A 19,527-nucleotide genomic window follows, 5' to 3' on the forward strand; every position below is an offset into this window, starting at 1 on the left:
CGTCATTTCCGGGGGCGTGTCATGACTGCATTATGGGCGTGTTCTAGTTTAGCACCAGACGCCATAGTCTGATGCAGAGAGAGACACAGCTGCCGGTGGAGCTGCAGGAGGAGGTCAGTGCTGCGGGTTTGTGGGGGCTCTGGGGAGCAACTGCTGCGGGTTTGTGGGGGGGTCTGAGGGCATGGTAGATGCTAGAATGTATGGGCGCCTTCTAGGTATGACGTAATTTCCGGGGGCGTGTCCTGACGGTGCATTACTGGCGTGTTCTAGTTTAGCACCAGCGTGGACGCCATAGTCTGATGCAGAGAGAGAGACCCCTCTGCCGGTGAAGCTGCAGGAGGAGGTCAGTGCTGCGGGCTCTGGGGGGATGCTGCGGGCTTGTGGTGGCTCTGGGGGGGCGATGCTGCGGGTTTGTGAGAACTCTGAGGGCATGGTAGATGCTAGAATGTATGGGCTCCTTCCAGGTATGATGTAATTTTCGGGGGCGTGTTCTGACTGCATTATGGGTGTGTACTAGTTTAGCACCATAAGGGTATGTGCACACGATGCAGAAATGCTCAGGATTTTTTCCTGAGCGTTTCTGCATCTCTCTGGCAGGAAAAAACGCATGCGGATTGTACATGCGGTTTCCTGCCAGGGACATGCGGAAATGAAGCGGTCTTCACTTTCATTTCCGCATGCGGGTTGACAAGCGCTTCCCAAGCGATTTTAGCATCACTTGGAAAGTGCTTGTCAACTTCACACTATATAAATCCATGCAACCGGCATGGATTTATATAGTGTGTGAATGTCAAAAAAATAAAAAATAAATCTATACTTTACCCTCTGATGGCCCCCGGTGTCCTGCTTCATCGGTCCCGGCTGCCGGCAGTGAAGACTTTAGGACTTTAGGACCTTCCGACATCAGCGTCACGTGACCCGTCACATGACTCTGACGTCAGCGAAGGTCCTTCTTCATTCAACCGCGAAGTGCCCGGGAAGCCGGCAGGACGCAGCGCGGGCCGTCAGAAGGTGAGAATATATATATTTTTTATTCTTTTTTTTTTAATGGTACCTGGGTCTGGATGAGAGTCCTCTCATCCACACCCGGGTACCATCCGCACATTAGACCGCATGAAAAGCGCATCAACATATACAGTGATGCGGATTCCATGCGGTCTAATGCAAGTCAATGGCGCCAAAAGAGCAGCGTTTCCGCAAAATTAATTGACATGCTGCGGATTTTTGACCGCAGCGTTTACGCTGCGGAAAAATCCGCATCATGGGCACAGCACATGCGGATTTCCATTGGGGAACATTGCTGCCCTTCTACCATGCGTTTTTCATGCGTTTCCGCGGCGTTTACGCAACTGCAAAAACGCCGCGGAAACGCATGAAAAACGCATCGTGTGAACTCAGCCTAAGGCTATGTGCCCACGTTGCATTTATGAAGCAGAAAATTTCTGCTGCATAAATGCAAGGCCTCTCCCGGAAAAACGCATGCGGAATTCCGCACGCGTTTATCGCGCATTTTTCGCGCGTTTATCACGCGTTTTCCACATGCGGAATTGCCTTGCGTTTTTTATGCATTGGACAAAGGCAATTCCGCTTGCGGAAACGCAAAATTAAATGACATGCTGCGGATTTTTGAACGCGGCATAAACGCTGCGGAAAAATCCGCAGCATGTGCATAGAACTTGCGGAATCCCATTGGGGACCATGGGGTGCGGATATACATGCGTTTTTCAAGCGTTTACGCTGCGGAAATTCCGCAGCATATACGCTTGAAAAATGCTACGTGGGCATACAGTCTTAGGCTGAGTTCACACGATGCGTATTTCATGCGTTTCCGCGGCGTTTTTGCAGTTGCGTAAACGCCGCGGAAACGCATGAAAAACGCATGGTAGAAGGGAAGCAATGTTCCCCAATGGAAATCCGCATGTGCTGTGCCCATGATGCGGATTTTTCCGCAGCGTGAACGCTGCGGTCAAAAATCCGCAGCATGTCAATTAATTTTGCGGAAACGCGGCGATTTCGCCGCCATTGACTTGCATTAGAACGCGCCAATTCCGCAAGACAGCATCTGTACTTGCGCTATTGGCGCGTTCTAATATGCGGATGGTACCCGAGTGTGGAGGAGAGGAGAGTCTCATCCACACCCAGGTACCATTAAAAAAGCTGTAAAAAAAGAATAAAATAAAAAATAAATGTATTCTTACCTTCTGTCGGCCCGCACAGCGCTCCCGCTTGGTTCCCGGCACTTGCAGTGAGTTGTAGGACCTGCGCTGACGTCAGAGTCATGTGACGGGTCACGTGACGCTGACGTCGGCAGGTCTTTCAATTCAAAGTTGCCGGGAGAACGGAGTGAGCAGGACAGCGCGGGCCATCGGAGGTAAGTATATACACTCTCTCGGGTCACACTATATAAATCCATGCTGTTTGCATGGATTTATATAGTGTGACCTAGTTGTCAAGCACTTTCCAAGTGATGCTATCGCCTGGAAAGCGCTTGTCAATCTGCATGCGGAAACGCATGTGGATCCGCATGTATTCTGCAGGATAAACGCATGCACAATCTGCATGCTTTTTTTCTGCCAGGGAGATGCAGAAATTTTCTGCTTCATTTCTGCATCGTGTGCACATACCCTTAGGCTGTGTGCCCACTATGCGTTTTTGATGCGGATTTTTCCGCAGCGTAAACGCTTGGTAATCCGTGCCCCATGATCCCCAATGAAAATCTGCATGTTCGGTGCCCATGCTGCGGAATTTTCCGCAGCGGAAAAATCTGCAGCATGTCCATTATTTGTGCGTTTCTGCATGCGGATTTGAGGTCCCAGTGCATTTGAAAAGCGCAAGTCAAATCCGCATGTAAAATTCGCAAGCCCACGATATATGAATATATATGTGCCCACGATGCAGAAATGAAGCAGAAAATTTCTGCAGCGTTTCTGCATGTTCTTGGCAGTAAAAACGCTTGCGGATTTTACATGCGTTTTTGCAGCGTTTTTACATGTGGATTTGACTTGTCAAATATGGGGGGGAGCTCTGGGGGGGGATGCTGCGGGCTTGTGGGAGCTCTGGGGGGGGATGCTGCGGGCTTGTGGGAGCTCTGGGGGGGGATGCGGGCTTGTGGGAGCTCTGGGGGGGGATGCTGCGGGCTTGTGGGAGCTCTGGGGGGGGATGCTGCGGGCTTGTGGGAGCTCTGGGGGGGGGATGCTGCGGGCTTGTGGGAGCTCTGGGGGGGGGATGCTGCGGGCTTGTGGGAGCTCTGGGGGGGGATGCTGCGGGCTTGTGGGAGCTCTGGGGGGGGATGCTGCGGGCTTGTGGGAGCTCTGGGGGGGGGATGCTGCGGGCTTGTGGGAGCTCTGGGGGGGGGATGCTGCGGGCTTGTGGGAGCTCTGGGGGGGGATGCTGCGGGCTTGTGGGAGCTCTGGGGGGGGATGCTGCGGGCTTGTGGGAGCTCTGGGGGGGGGATGCTGCGGGCTTGTGGGAGCTCTGGGGGGGGGATGCTGCGGGCTTGTGGGAGCTCTGGGGGGGGATGCTGCGGGCTTGTGGGAGCTCTGGGGGGGGGGATGCTGCGGGCTTGTGGGAGCTCTGGGGGGGGATGCTGCGGGCTTGTGGGAGCTCTGGGGGGGGGGATGCTGCGGGCTTGTGGGAGCTCTGGGGGGGGATGCTGCGGGCTTGTGGGAGCTCTGGGGGGGGATGCTGCGGGCTTGTGGGAGCTCTGGGGGGGGATGCTGCGGGCTTGTGGGAGCTCTGGGGGGGGGATGCTGCGGGCTTGTGGGAGCTCTGGGGGGGGGATGCTGCGGGCTTGTGGGAGCTCTGGGGGGGGGATGCTGCGGGCTTGTGGGAGCTCTGGGGGGGGGATGCTGCGGGCTTGTGGGAGCTCTGGGGGGGGGGGTGCTGCGGGCTTGTGGGAGCTCTGTATGGGGCCCAGTCTGCATGGGGCATTATATGGGGGCCAGGCAGTATTCACATTATATGGGGCCCATAATACTGTGTGGAGGACTATACTGTCCGGTCTGCACTGTGCGTTGAGCTATTGTGGAATTTACAATAGATATCGCTCATGAAATGTAAGAAGTGAAATCTTCGGCATTGTACTATATATATATTTCTCTGCGGTATCTGTGCATCATGAATGGTGGTATGTGCTAAAGGGGCCCACTGAGACTCTTTCACTCAGGGCCCACAAAAACCTGGAGCCGGCCCTGGTTCAAAGCAATGATGGAGGAGGGAACGTCATGTGACACTCCCCTCCCATCATTCCTCCTCCTGCATCTGACACAGCGGCGTGATGATGCTTCACGCTCTGTCTGACAGTAGAGCTGGCAGCTGCTGAGGTGATGAGAGAGACACTGCAGAGACTGAAGCAGAGGGGAACGAGTATGTATTTATTTATTTTTAAATCCGTGTGTACTGATAATACTGGGGGCTGCATTTCACCCTATGAAGGACTGCATTATACTGTGTGGAGGACCATGGGGGGCATCATTATACTGTGTGGAGAAACATGGGGGGCTGCATTATACTCTGTGTAGTGTGAAGGTTTGTGTGGGGGCCATTATATTGTATGTAGACCCATTATACTGCATGGAGGGTTGTGTTGGGGTCACCATTATTTGCCTTGGGAGTTGAGGTGGGGTACAGTAGGTTCATTATACTGTGCACGCGGAGGAATTCACCATGGGGGTACCATACTGTGTCTGTGGGACCCTTTTTTTTGTTGGCATCATACTTTATGGGGCAATGAAAGAGGAATCTAGGACTTCAGCTGGAGGAAAATTATTATATAAAGGCTGGAAGGTTGTGGGATATGCTCTTTTGTGACCCCCGACAATTATTTACATTTTTTTTCTGGGGGAGTACCCAATTAGAACTGCTATGGGGCCCCATGATTCCTATGTACGCCCCTGTGTCGGACTCAGCTGTAGTGAGTGTAGCCTTTTTTTCCTGCGCTCATCTGTAAGTGTAGTTATTGTGTGTATTTCTATTCCTGGACTGTGTGTGTGTATAGATACTAATGTGAGGCTGGTGTTATGTCTACACCAGAACCTGCTCCTGTGACTTATGCTTCTCTCTCCAGGTGGTGCTGGTGATAGGGGATGGAAGAACCAGAAGCTCTGGAGGGCGCAGGCTCAGTCCAGCCAGAAATGTTAGTGATTGGGACCTGTAGTGCTCTCCAGTCTGGCAGTATGGGTGTGTGCTTCCAGCTGAAGTTATCTGCCCCAGCCAGTTGGAGAGCACCGCACCACACCCTACTGAGGCTTCCAGTTCACTGCTGGAAGCTGCCAGACATAGCTTTGTTTAGCATATCCCTGTTTTGACCCCAACTTGTTTCTGACTATTCTTAGGGATCCTGATTTTGTCCTTGACGTGACCCTCTCGACTCTGATCCTGCAAGGCAACCATTCCTCCCTCTGGACGGCAGCCCTTCCATGGTAGCATTCCATTGGGTTCTATTGTAGAACCAGATCCCTATTCAGGTGTACATCCGGCCCAGAAGCTTTTCCAATATTTAATTTGCTGCCGTACTTCCCCTTATGTTATTTATATCAGGTGGTGAGCTTTGATTTTCATCTTGCTGAATGATACCTGGCACAAGCAGTTCATTGTCAGTGCCAGTCATTGCACTGGTTGCCCATTCGATACAAAATACAATACAAACTTGTCTCTCACCCACAAAGCTCTCTCCAGTTCTGCACCATCCTATATGCTGGTGTGTTTGTCCTGCTGCATAACCCAAGTGCGCTTCAGCTTGAGATATTGAACAGATGACCAGACATTCTCCTTCAGGATTTTTTGTTAGATGGCAAAATTCATGGTTCCATTTACCACAGCAAGTCTTCCAGGTCCTGAAGCAGCAAAACAGCCCCAGACCATTACACTACCACCACCATTTTTTCTCTAATAACCCCCCACGACAGCACACTGGAGGATGTAACCCCACCCTAATAGGGACAGGAAACATGAAGAGGTTAAATGGCCTCTCCCACATCCTCCCTCCAGTGTGTTCTTTTTTTTTTTCCTGTCCCTATCAGGGATGAAAAGGTTCATCCTCGGTGTGCTGGGTCGGCGGCAGACACCATGGGGGAAATGGAACAAGCCGGGCTGCTGGGGACCGAGTGGGCTTACCTCCCCTCCCTGAAGCGCTGCTCCCGTCTCCTTCAGGACTCGAGACGTACTCTTGAAGTCTGCACCTTCAGGCAAGGTCTGCAGGGTTTGCTGACTGGAGGCCTCCTGAACCTCTCCAGGCAATCTCCTCCTCCCCTTTTCTCTACTAACAGCGGATTGTGACGCTGTGGATACCACTCCGGAGAATCCCGCGTTCCACGTGGGGTGCGCATGTTCTTGGCACCGGAAGTGACGTCGGACACCGGGCGATGGATGATGACGTCACTTCCAGCGAAATTGCCTTCTACGCTGGAGCGCATCAGCAGCTGCATGGGGATGTTGGCAGATGACCGCTGGTGAACGCATACACCTTCACCTGGACTACAAAGGGGAGGAGCCCCTCCAGATGGAGGGAGGGCGCTACATCCGGCCGCCCATAAAGGAGCCCTGGATAAGGAAGACACCGGAGGTAGGGCAAACTATGTCTGCTATGGAGGGGTTAGAGTCTTCCCGCTCTGCATCTTCGGAGCCCAGTGCCGTTCCAGTCCCGGTAAGTATGGCACTGGCTGTACATCTCCAGAACGCAGGTAATAGATATTATAGCCATATCCTTCTCCTCTCGCTTATAGGGGGACAAGGAACCTGCTTCTGGAGACAGATTCAAAACATTCCGTAGATGTGCAATTTGTTCCAAAAAATTATCTTTCTCCCATAAGAAATCGCTATGCAAGAAATGCACCTGGAAGGAACAGCCTTTCTTAATGGAAGAGATAAAGGGCATAGTGCGCCAGGAGATCAAATACTCCTTGGCCTCATTTTCCCACCCTACACCCTCACCCAGCCAAGACGCGGCACCCACTTCCCCGGCTGCAAAGAAAAGGAAGATCAACCTGCTTGAAGAAGAGGACAAGGATCCTCTGGTGAGATTTCTATTCCAGAAGAACCACCAGAAGAGGGCGAGCTGAGTCCAGGGCCTGAGGAATCCCAACGGAAGAAATATTGTTTCTCAGCAGATAGTATGGAAGAACTCCTAATGGCAGTGAGGAAGACTATGGAGGTCGAGGAAGAAAAGGTGTCGCAGAAGGAAATGTTTGAAGGTCTACACTCAAGGAAAAAATTAGTTTCTCCTATTCACCAAAACATTTGGTATCTGGTGCTAGAGGAATGGGATTCCCCAGAAAAAGCTGAATAGATTTTCTGAACCACCATCAATTGTAATGTCAGGTCAGACCCATATATCTTTGTATCGCATAAACCTACAACTCCCAATATGTAATTAACAATAGAGATACTGGGAGTTATCAGTCATCATCAGACTGCAGACCATACAGGAACCACAGTACTGATGAGACACAGGCAGGATCACAAATGAACATTTACATCCAGGTATCTTACCTGAGACTTCTTCTCTGATTAGAGTCGTTCTCTTTCTGTTCTTCCTCTTGTCCAGTCTCCATGATGACTTTTCTCATCCACAGCTCGTCTCTGCAGACTTCCATCTTCTCCGGTCTTCTGCAGCACATCCCCACACCATGCCCTTAAAGATAGCAGTGTCATTATAATGCTCCTGAATAAAAATATCTACACTGAGCCCCTGAATAAACCTAACTCTTACAATGCTCCCTGCACAAAACATGACATACACTCTACCCCTCTTATGGTACCTGCTCTCCACACTGTCCTGTCCTTACCATACTGGGCCCCCTCTTCACACTGTCCTCTCACATTGTGTCCCCCCTATACTGCCCAGTCTCTATACTGTGCCCCTTCATCACACTCCCCCCTCCTCAGCATACTGTTCCCTCCTTGCTGTGCCCTCACACTGTCCCCCCCCCCCCATACTCACGCATCTCTATACCTTCCCCCACACTACCTAGTCTCTGTGCTGTCACCTCACACTTTTCTCCCTCCATACTGTCTCCTCACACTATTCCCCCACTCTCCATACTGTTTCCTCATACATCCCTTTTCTGTTCCCGCACCCATTCCCACCCCTCCCCTATTTCCCCATACTGTTTCTTCATACATCTCCCCATTCTGTCTTCTAAAATTTCTCTCCCATCTCTCCCCAAATATAATAAATCTTCAGAAGACCACACAGACATGCAGAAGCGCGCTTACACACACGAAAACAAGCGCACACAGACACATACTAAGGGCTCTTTCACACGTCAGTACGTGCGGTGACAGTTTCCACACGTACCAGAGCACACTGATAACAGTTAGTGCTGTTCCCAAGCACCGGGTGCTGAGCGCTGCCCTCATCATAAATCCCTGCCGGCGCTGCGATCAGCAGCAGCAGGGTCAATGATGAGCGTAGTAGTCTACTCCCGCTGTGTCCAACTGTAAAAATAGGAATAAAATCAAAAAATCCTTATACTCACCTCTCCTAAGTGTGACCTGCTGTAATCCGTGTGAGAGCTCATGCCGAGGAGAATAACTCCTGCAGCGAGTGGACCCCAGAGCTGCGCTCAACAAATGGTGCCGTGTCAATCGCTGAGCGCAGCTCCGGGGCCCGCTCGCTGCTGGAGTCATACAGGAATGTGTAAGAAATAGACATTCCTCACATGTAATAAAGCTGTCAAACAGTCGCAAATCATGCACACAGGAGCGATTCAACCATATCACCGAACAGCTGTAAATACTCGGAGCTCGGCCCGAGCATACTCTGCGAAAGGGTTAATAGAACATACTCGCTCAACACTAGTCATTACTTCTTCACATTCAAAATAGTACACCAATTTTATCTCCCTAATTAAATGTATAGTTTTTTGATAAGCTGTCCAAAATTACAGCTTCTTTATTTAGTAAACTGTTAAACTCCCCAAACAATGACAATTGTTGCACCCAACCGTGTAAAAATGCAACAGCTTCTTTCGTTTGCACTGTCTGTCTATACAGTGGTTTGCAAAATTATTCAGCCCCCTTGGCATTTTCATGTTTTGCTATCCCACAACCTGGAATTTCATTGTTTTTTTTGAGGGTTTGCATCAGTTCATGTTAAAAACATGCCTACAACTGTGAACATATTTGGTTTTTCTTTTTATTGTGAAGCAAACCACAAATAGGACAAAAGTACTGAAAAGTTCAGTATGCATAACTGTTCACCCCCACCCCCCTAAAGTCAGTATTTTGTAGAACCTCCTTTTATGGCAATTACAGCTGCAAGTCGCTTTGGACAAGTATGAGCTTTCCACATCTTGCCACAGTGATTTTTGCCCATTCCTCAGGGCAGTACTGCTCCAGCGCCTTCAAGTTAAATGGGTTTTCTCTGGTGAACAGCAATCTTCAAGTCTGACCACAGATTCTCAATTGGATTAAGGTCTAGGCTTTGACTAGGCCACTCCAAAACATTTACGCATTTCCCCTTAAACCACTCAAGTGTTGCTTTAGTGTTGTCTTGTTGGAAGGTGAACCTCTGTCCCAGTCTCAAATCACTGACAGACTGAAACAGGTTTTGCTCAAGATTATCCCTGTATTTTGCACCATCTATCTTCCCCTTGACTCAAACCATTTTCCCTGTCTCTGCTGCTGAAAAACATCCCCGCAGCGTAATGCTGCCACCACCATGTCTTACTCATGGGGATGGTGTTCTTGGGGTGATGACCTGTGTTGGTTTGTCGCCAGGCAAACCATTTACCTTGGTGGCCAAACAGTTACATTTTTGTCTCATCTGACCACAGCACCTTCCTCCATACATTTGGGCAGTTTCCTACATGTCTTTTAACAAACTCAAAACGAGCCTTACAATTTTTGTGAGGAAGTCAAGCTTTTTTCTGCCCGCTATTCCATGAAGGCAACCTCTATGGAGTGATGGAGTGTATGGTTTATTGTGGTTGTATGGACAGACACTTTAGTCTCAGCTTGGGAACTCTGCAGCTCCTTCAGGGTTACCTTTTGGTCTCTGTGCTGCCTCTATGATTAATGCCCTCCTCGTCTGGACTGAGTTTTGGTGGGCGGCCCTCTCTTGGCAGTTTTGTTGTGGTACCATGTTCTTTCCATTTGATGATAATGGATTTGATGTTGCTCCGGGGGATCATCAGAGATTGGAATATTGTTTTTATTTTTATAACCCAACCCTGACTTGTACTTCTCAACAACTTTGTTGCTGACTTGTTTGGGGATCTCCTTGGTCCTCATGGTGTTGTTTACTGTAGTTAGTGGTGCCCCTTGCTTAATGGTGTTGCCGCCTTTGTGGACTTTCAGAAAAGGTGTGTATATACTGACAGACCATGAGACACTTAGATAGCAGACAGTTGGACTTCCTTTCACTAAGCATGTGACTTATGAAGGTAATTGTTTATACCAGAAATTGTAAAAGGTGTGAATACATATGCGCATGGCAATTTTTAGTTATTTGATCCCGTAAATTTAATGTATGCCTAAATTTTTCTCACTTCACCAACTTAGACTATTTAGTGCTCATGCATCATACACAAATCGGATTACAAGAAGGTTTAAACACAGGTTGTAATGTAACAAAATAGGTAAAAAACCAAGGGGCTGAAGCAGGTCTATGGCATTGATATACAGCCAAACGCACTGTCATGTGTCTTGGGCCTCCAAGAGAAGGGGACGGATCCAGATTTGCCATTTGAACCTGGGTGTCTCACGTATAATGTATCAGGCTAGGAAATTATTAGCTTATCATTGGTTAGATGCTGTTCCCCCGACTATTGTAGAATTTAAGAATGAGATTAATAATATATTGCGTTTGGAAAGGGGTGTATATCTAAAATGATATGCATTACATAAGTTCTATAAGATTTGGAAACAATGGGTGGATGTGGTGGGTCTTCCTTCACCGAGTGTATTGCAAAATAGTGGTTCGGACCAATTCTTACTCCTTATAGTCTAATTCAAATTATAGATCTCTGTCCTTTTTGGTATTGTGGAATGGGTTGATTGCTCACCCTTGTCTCCCATATTTTCCCCTGGTGAGGTGGATGGTGCCCTGAGGATAAAATAGGGGTGATACTTAATTTAAATTATATAATCAGAAACTGATTTTGAGGTATGACCTTTTATTATCAAGATATGCTGGTGTTTGTAATTGGCAAATATACTCTTTGTAAACTTTAATTTTGGTGTTATATTAATGTTGTTCTTGGTTACCATCTGTTTTTTTCTTAGCCAGTTAGGTTGAAGTCATTTGGACATTAAAAAGGCTGTGTTTGCATTATAGAACTCAAAACGTGTTCAACTGACTCTAAGGTGAACTCACTGAGTTCTATGAATATTTTCCAGACAATTTGACTCCTTCTATTTACATAAATTTATTCACTGCAAATCAAAATTGTGGAGAAAATTCTGCAAATTCAGATTTCAGATGATGGAAGCAGTTTCCACTTGGAAACTATTTTTAGTAACCACACATTGATTACTGTTAAAACGTGTAGATGTTACTACCATTATCTCCTCATGCTTCCCCTTTATTACCAGTAATTCTTTGAAGTCATCATCTTCCCATCCAGGTCCTTACAATATTTGATCCTCTCATTGAAAATCTTCTGTACAAGAAAATTTTTCTGATTGACTCGTCAAGGATGGATAGGGACCGAGACAAGATGGCGGAGAGGATATTACACCTCACCCTAGAGATCCTCTTCCAGCTTACTGGAGAGGTGAGAGATTCTGATGACGTCACATTACATCATTCTTATCTATGGGAATAACAGATGGACAGAACTGGAGAGGTGAGGACTCTGGAAATGTCTGTAGTGAGTTTTATTAATGTGTCTCTCCATAATCAGGATTACACAGTGGTGAAGAAGACCTCTAGTGAGCGCTGTCAGGCTCCTGTGTCTGAGGGATGGGGAAGACCCCTGAGCCCAATCACGGGGCCGCCACCTCAACCCCTGATACATGAGGACATCAATGACCAGAAAATCCTAGAACTCGCCTACAAGATGATTGAGCTGCTGACTAGAGAGGTGACACTGCTGGGAATGCTGGGACATTATACAGTAACGCTATGAAGGGATCGGGGGGATGATGGTATAATTGTATGTGACAGGTTCCTATAAGATGTCAGGATGTTGCCGTCTATTTCACCATGGAGGAGTGGGAGTATTTAGAAGGACACAAAGATCTGTACAAGAACGCCATGATGGAGGTTCCTCAGCCTCTCACATCATCAGGTAATAGACAGGACTAAATACACATGGCCTATAATATCTGTATATAAAGAATGAATTCAGTTCCTGTATGTGTTTCCTCCAGTTCTATCCAGTAAGAGGACAACAAAAGAGAGATGTTCCCATCCGCTTCTTCCACAGGACTGTAACCAAGAAACTTCCAATGTTCCTCAGGACCATCAGGTAGATAGAGGGAAGGTGTTGTGAGATCTCTCCTATGATGTATAGAAGGCTGTGAAGTTCTTGTGTTGAGTCTTGTTTTATACTTGTGTAATGAGAACGGTGGAGATGACTGGATTAGAGCTGATCATAACTATGACTTCTCCATCTGTCTGTCACTTTTACAATATTTTTTTAAGGGTAAAGATCTGACACACATTAATATTCCAAAGGGAAAGGACACTGGTTTGAATAGAGGATCAGCCATGAAGAAAGTTTCCCAAGAAACGAAAAACTGCATCGTGTAGCTCATCATGGGAGTGTCATGATGTAAAAATACGAAATGAAGTCCGTCCATCTATTCAAAAGCCAAGAGGTGGACGTCCAGGCAAAATATCGGAGTCAACAAGTCTGCTTATCACAAGGTCTATCAGTTCTGGTACGACAAACGCTGCAGTTGACGTGGCTTGTATGCTTTGTAATAGTGAGATCAAAGACGTCTAAGCACGTTGCACAAGTTTGGAATGGCAGTTTGAAAAAAGGTGAAGAAACCTCAACATCAGTATCGTCATAAGAAGCGTTGGCTCGAGTTTGTGAAAAGTGGACAGTAGAAGATTGGAGCGATGAAATGAAAGTCAATAGACCAGGCTCTGACGGGTTCAAATGGGTCTGGAAGAAATGAAGAGAAAAGGGGCTAACGGATCGAGAAACTGAAGGAACCGGGAGGGGTCTAATAGGAGCTTCCTCTCAATTTCACAGAAGCACTGCGCAATCCATGCTTGAATAGAGCCGTCGTAGGTCGCGCACACATGCGCACAGGGAGGAGGTGACCGATATCTTTTTTCACTTCCGGGGGAGTGGCTAAGGGGCACGGCCGCCACAGTGGTGAGAAATTTGAAAATGGTACCTTTTTAGTATATAAGGTCTTCCTCCCCTACAATTCTTGGCTGCACCACCAGTGATCTTGTGGAAAGAATGGAGGAAGAGAATCAAGCCAAAGATCCTGCAGAAGGAGCAGCCCCTCCATGCATGGTAGTTTCCTGCTACTGGGTTGGATGAGTCAAGTAACCGCATTCTTTACCTATAATCTAATGCTGTGCCCCTTGGATATATTTTATAGGGCAAACCTAGGAAAGCTGTATAAATCGAAAAATAATGAATGCACACTGTGTAAAGTTGTTGTCCTCCTATAACAAAAAAAGTTGTGCCAACCCTGCATAGAGAAGATGGTGGCAGTGGAATCTTCGTCTCTTATGAAAATCTTAGGCTATTGTAAACATGGAGGTCAGGAATTCCCTTAAGGGACTTAAAAATAGGACCCCTTACGTTTCTGCGTATTCTAAGTGGTGAACTATGGGGGTTTTATTCGGACGTCTCATCTTTATCCTCCTCCTCGTACGATAATGAGGGCCCATCCTTGTTTCCCAGCAGAGGACGCGTGGATAGGTTGGTCAAGGCGGTTAGGACCACAATGAAAATTGAGAACATTAAGGAGCACAGAACTGTACAAGACGTAATATTCGAGTGACTGGAGGGGAGAAAACTGAAATCTTTCCCAGTTCATAAGAACGTGTCCTCTATAATAATAATAATAAAAAAAAAAATGGAAGAAGCCGGATAAGAGGTTTCATTTCAGAAGGGGTTAAAAGAAAGTACCCCTTTGAAGCAGATATCTCTTAGAGTTGGGATAATGCCCCAAAAAATTGATGCAACCAACCGGCTGCATTTAAACCAATATCTCTGCATCTTGCACAGCAAGGTCAATGATTATATTGTTGGATCAGCTGCACTCAGATAAAAAAAAATGGCTTAAGGATCAAATCTTGACTAGTTTCCCGACCATTCAGAAGGCGGTAGATTTTTTAGCGGAAGCTTCTATCGACACAGTAAGACTCATAGCCAGCTCTTGGGCTCTATCCAGCTCTGCTCACCATGCTATTTGGTTAAAAAACTGGGCAGGAAATCTACAATCAAAAAGCAAATTATGTGGTATTCCATGCCGAGAATTATTTTTTGTGCCAGCCTTCGATGAAATACTGGAAAAAGCGGCAGATGCCAAGAAGGGATTCCCCACGAATCCCTTTCAGAGAGGTCCTTTTGTCCCTCAGAAAAAATACTGTTTTCCTCCAAAGGAACTAGGGACCCACAATGGACGGGCCAGAGGAGAGGGAAAGGATTTAACTCCTTTCCCGCTGATTCCCCCAAAAAGACCAAGAAGGCATTGATGCCAGGCTCCATGTAGGTGGAAGGTTAAAAATGTTTCTTCCTGCCTGGGCAGAGATTTCAAGGCGCAGGTGGATCTTGGATACCATAGGGCAGGGGTTAAAGCTGATCCCATTAGCCCTAAGGAAGATTCGGTCGGACCAAGCCGAAGTCATCCTGATTGCACCCTTTTAGCCCAAAAGGACATGGTTTACCTGGCTAAGGCTAATGGCAGTGGGGGATCCATGGGTTTTCCCAGAAATTTTGGACCTACTATCTCGGGGCCCAGTAGTTTGCCCAGGGGTTAGAGAATTTACATCTGACAGCATGGCGTTTGAGCGGCAGCTCCTGGAGTCAAAGGGGTTTTCCAAAAATCTAATTTCTACCCTTATGGGGTGTAGGAAGAATGTAACAACTAAGATTTATTCCAGGGTCTGGAAGAGTTTTTTAAAATTCCTCAAGAGAAATCCCTTTGTAAGTAACCCTGTACCATGGCATGGGCTAAGATCTTCGAATTCTTACAGAAAGAACTATAGCTGGGTCTGTCTGTTAAAGTACAGATATCAACCTTAGGTATCTTGTTTGACCAAAAAATTGCTGACCACTCTTGCCTAGTGAGGTTCATGAGGTCAGTAGGCAGTTCTAGACCAGTGGCTCTGTCTCAGGTTCCATCATGGGACTTTAATCTGGTCTTAGATGCCCTAACTAGATCACCATTTGAGCCTTTAGCGGATATGCAACCTAAAATCCAGACCTATAAAACTATCTTACTTGTGGCCCTTACTTCAGCTAGAAGGATAGGGGAATTATATATAAGATATATATTATTATACATTATATATTTCTCTGCCTAACTAAACGGAGGTCCTCTCATGCCACTGAAGCCAGAAGAGAGGCTCCGCCTTTTAAATCTGTAGGTTTCAGGTCCTTGGGGGCGGATCCTCTCTGTCGTATGGTGCTGTAGTGGGTTCTGGAAAATCAAATTACTGACAAGTACTGTAATTATCATTTTTTGCTTGAACCTTTCTGATACCGGCTAGAGTTATTAGACAATAACATTTTTCCACTTAATACTGCAGTCAGGGTTACAATTAAAGGCCCGTCCTCCCTGGCTGATTCATCCTTTTAAGGTTGATAATTTAACTGTGCAGTTTCAAATATACACTGCTCAAAAAAATAAAAGGAACACTTAACAGAACAGAATATAACTCCAAGTAAATCAAACTTCTGTGAAATCAAACTGTCCACTTAGGAATCAACACTGATTAACAATCAATTTCACATGCTGTTGTGCAAATGGAATAGCCAATAGAATGGAAATTATTGGCAATTATCAAGACACCCTCAGTAAAGGAGTGGTTCTGCAGGTGGGGACCACAGACCACATCTTGGTACCAATGCTTTCTGTCTGATGTTTTGGTCACTTTTGAATGTTGGTTGTGCTTTCACACTCGTGGTACCATGAGACGGACTCTACAACCCAGAGAAGGATGACACATCAATGCGAGCTGTGGCAAGAAAATTTGCTGTGTTTGTCAGCGTAGTGCCCAGAGGCTGGAGGCGCTACCAGGAGACGTGAAGGGGGCCGTAGGAGGGCAACAACCCAGCAGCAGGACCGCTACCTCCAGGAGGAGCACTGCCAGAGCCCTGCAAAATGACCTCCAGCAGGCCACAAATGTGCATGTGTCTGCACAAACGGTTAGAAACCGACTCCATGAGGGTGGTATGAAGGCCCGACGTCCACAGTTGGGGGTTGTGCTCACAGCCCAACACCGTGCAGGACGCTTGGCATTTGCTACACAATACCAGGATTGGCAAAGTCTCCACTGGCGCCCTGTGCTCTTCACAGATGAATGCAGGTTCATACTGAGCACATGTGACAGACATGACAGAGTCTGGAGACGTAGTGGAGAGCGATCTGCTGCCTGCAGCATTCTTCAGCATGACCCGTTTGGCAGTGGGTCAGTAATGGTGTGGGGTGGCATTTCTTTGGAGGGCCGCACAGCCCTCCATGTGCTCGCCAGAGGTAGCCTGACTGCCATTAGGTACTGAAATGAGATCCTCAGACCCCTTGTGAGACCATATGCTGGTGCAGTTGGCCCTGGGTTCCTCCTAATGCAGGACAATGCCAGACCTCATGTGGCTGGAGTGTGGCAGCAGTTCCTGCAAGATGAAGGTATTGAAGCTATGGACTGGCCCGCCCGTTCCCCAGACCTAAATCCGATTGAACACATCTGGGACATCATGTCTCGCTCCATCCACCAACGTCACGTTGCACCACAGACTGTCCGGGAGTTGGCCGATGCTTTCGTCCAGGTCTGGGAGGAGATCCCACAGGAGACCATCCGCATCCTCATCAGGAGCATGCCCAGGCATGCCCAGGACCATGCCCTGTATTGCTAGGCCCCACATATAGATGCCCACCGCATTCAAATGAATACCATCACTCCTCAAAAATTCCCCATTGCCTGATTCCAATTCAACGTGACGAACCACCAATGTGCCGTTCCTAACCATATTGCCCGATTCACCTTTTATCTGTGCTCTGTTGATTCCTTCTGTTGAACGTGCCCCCCCCCCCACCAAACTTTTCTCGGGATGATATCTGACCATATTGTCAACACCCAACATGGACCAAAGCCGCAAAAAGTCACATTTAATATCCCAAATAAGTTCTCTACACAGTCTTTTTCCGAGATCATTACCCCCGAGGTGAATTACCAAAACCTCTGGAACTCGATCAAGCCGCACAAAACGATGGAACTCAAGCAAAAACTGCTTCCAGACCATGCCGCGTTTACCGATCCAACGCAGGATAGCCTCCTCCCGTCTGAATCCTAATTGACGCCCGTCTGGACGTACCGCTGCACGCAACGCCGCCCAGAAAACAAAAGAATGTCCCATGATCCGTACGAGTAGCTGAGGCCTATCTGTAAAATAGAATAGATAAATCCATAAGATGTGAAAATAAATCGGGAGTAAACGCGGATTTCAAACTCTGTAACAAGTAAACCATTCCTGTGCGCACGTAAGAACGGCATCTCTCCGATTCCCAAGTCCCAATCCTCTTAATCACTTCCTCACTTAGCTCCCTTTTGGCTGACTCCGCCGCTGCCCCAATTCTAAAAGAATGCCTACCATACTTAGAGGGAATCCCTCCCATTTCCAAGCAACGACGAAATATGGCTATATACTGAAAACGCGAAAGAAATGAACCAAAAGTGGAGAATTAGTGGGCCCTCTGCCAAAATCCCTAGCACATTGAATTGGACAAAGTGCCGAACCATGAACCTTAAAGAGTACCACTCTCCGTCTTGGATGCACGTATGAATAGCTCGACTCTATCATCATATAGGTCTAAATCAGGGGTCTCAAACTCGGCTGGGTATATGGGCCGCACATGGAAAAAATTTGAATTTGGGGGCCGCATTCTTTGTTCAATGTGACATTTTTAGTGATGCCATTTTTTTTGTATACACCTTTTGAACATTTTTGCCGTGTTTATTTTTTTATGGCTTGGGTCGTTATGGATGTGGCGATAATAAACGTGCACTTTTTTGTGTTTACTTTAGTTTACATATAAAACAGCATTTTTAGTGCCCAATATTTTTTCATGCTTTATTTTATTTTTTATTTTTTTTACAATTTTATTTCCCCCAATTGGCCACATACAGTAATATTGTCTTACAATTAGCATCATATAGTAATAATGGAAAACATCTTGTAGTAATGTTCCCCATCCTGTGGCTATGTGCCCCATCCTGGTCTCCATCCTGTGGCTATGTGCCCCATGCAGGTCCCCATCTTGTGGCTATGTGCCCCATGCAGGTCTCCATCTTGTGGCTATGTGCCCCATGCAGGTCCCCATCCTGTGGCTATGTGCCCCATGCAGGTCCCCATCCTGTGGCTATGTGCCCCATGCAGGTCCCCATCCTGTGGCTATGTGCCCCATGCAGGTCCCCATCCTGTGGCTATGTGCCCCATGCAGGTCCCCATCCTGTGGCTATGTGCCCCATGCAGGTCCCCATCCTGTGGCTATGTGCCCCATGCAGGTCCCCATCCTGTGGCTATGTGCCCCATGCAGGTCCCCATCCTGTGGCTATGTGCCCCATGCAGGTCCCCATCCTGTGGCTATGTGCCCCATGCAGGTCCCCATCCTGTGGCTATGTGCCCCATGCAGGTCCCCATCCTGTGGCTATGTGCCCCATGCAGGTCCCCATCCTGTGGCTATGTGCCCCATGCAGGTCCCCATCCTGTGGCTATGTGCCCCATGCAGGTCCCCATCCTGTGGCTATGTGCCCCATGCAGGTCCCCATCCTGTGGCTATGTGCCCCATGCAGGTCCCCATCCTGTGGCTATGTGCCCCATGCAGGTCCCCATCCTGTGGCTATGTGCCCCATGCAGGTCCCCATCCTGTGGCTATGTGCCCCATGCAGGTCCCCATCCTGTGGCTATGTGCCCCATGCAGGTCCCCATCCTGTGGCTATGTGCCCCATGCAGGTCCCCATCCTGTGGCTATGTGCCCCATGCAGGTCCCCATCCTGTGGCTATGTGCCCCATGCAGGTCCCCATCCTGTGGCTATGTGCCCCATGCAGGTCCCCATCCTGTGGCTATGTGCCCCATGCAGGTCCCCATCCTGTGGCTATGTGCCCCATGCAGGTCCCCATCCTGTGGCTATGTGCCCCATGCAGGTCCCCATCCTGTGGCTATGTGTCCCATCCAGGTCCCCATCTTGTGGCTATGTACCCCATCCAGGTCCCCATCTTGTGGCTATTTGCCCCATCCAGATCCCCATCTTGTGGCTATGTGCTCCATCCAGGTCCCCATCTTTTGGCAATGTTCCCCATCCTGGCGCCCATCTTGTACTAATGTGCCTCATCCAGGTCCCCATCTTGTGGCTATGTGCCCCATCCAGGTCCCCATCTTGTGGCTATG

The 19,527-nt window shown here is 48.0% G+C and overlaps 1 protein-coding gene across 3 annotated transcripts in view; it reads left to right on the top strand.

Annotated features, from left to right (window-relative positions):
• Nucleotides 1-28: 28 nt before the first annotated feature.
• The window catches only part of LOC141271905 (uncharacterized), a 62,643-nt gene continuing 43,144 nt past the window's right edge, over nt 29-19,527 (top strand). For 2 of the 3 annotated variants that reach the window (XM_073682130.1, XM_073682132.1), the window contains exons 1-5: nt 29-113; nt 11,568-11,717; nt 11,847-12,026; nt 12,110-12,233; nt 12,316-12,413. In XM_073682130.1, the coding sequence (XP_073538231.1) occupies nt 72-113; nt 11,568-11,717; nt 11,847-12,026; nt 12,110-12,233; nt 12,316-12,413 (594 nt within the window). In that variant the 5' untranslated portion in view covers nt 29-71. Of the gene's footprint in view, nt 114-226; nt 344-11,567; nt 11,718-11,846; nt 12,027-12,109; nt 12,234-12,315; nt 12,414-19,527 lie in introns of those variants that run through there. The other variant, XM_073682131.1, reaches the window with a different exon arrangement.

The sequence above is a fragment of the Phyllobates terribilis genome, unplaced genomic scaffold (genome assembly GCF_046119375.1).
Source record: "Phyllobates terribilis strain yellow unplaced genomic scaffold, ASM4611937v1 Scaffold_5__5_contigs__length_657084704, whole genome shotgun sequence".
Lineage (NCBI taxonomy): Eukaryota > Metazoa > Chordata > Amphibia > Anura > Dendrobatidae > Phyllobates > Phyllobates terribilis.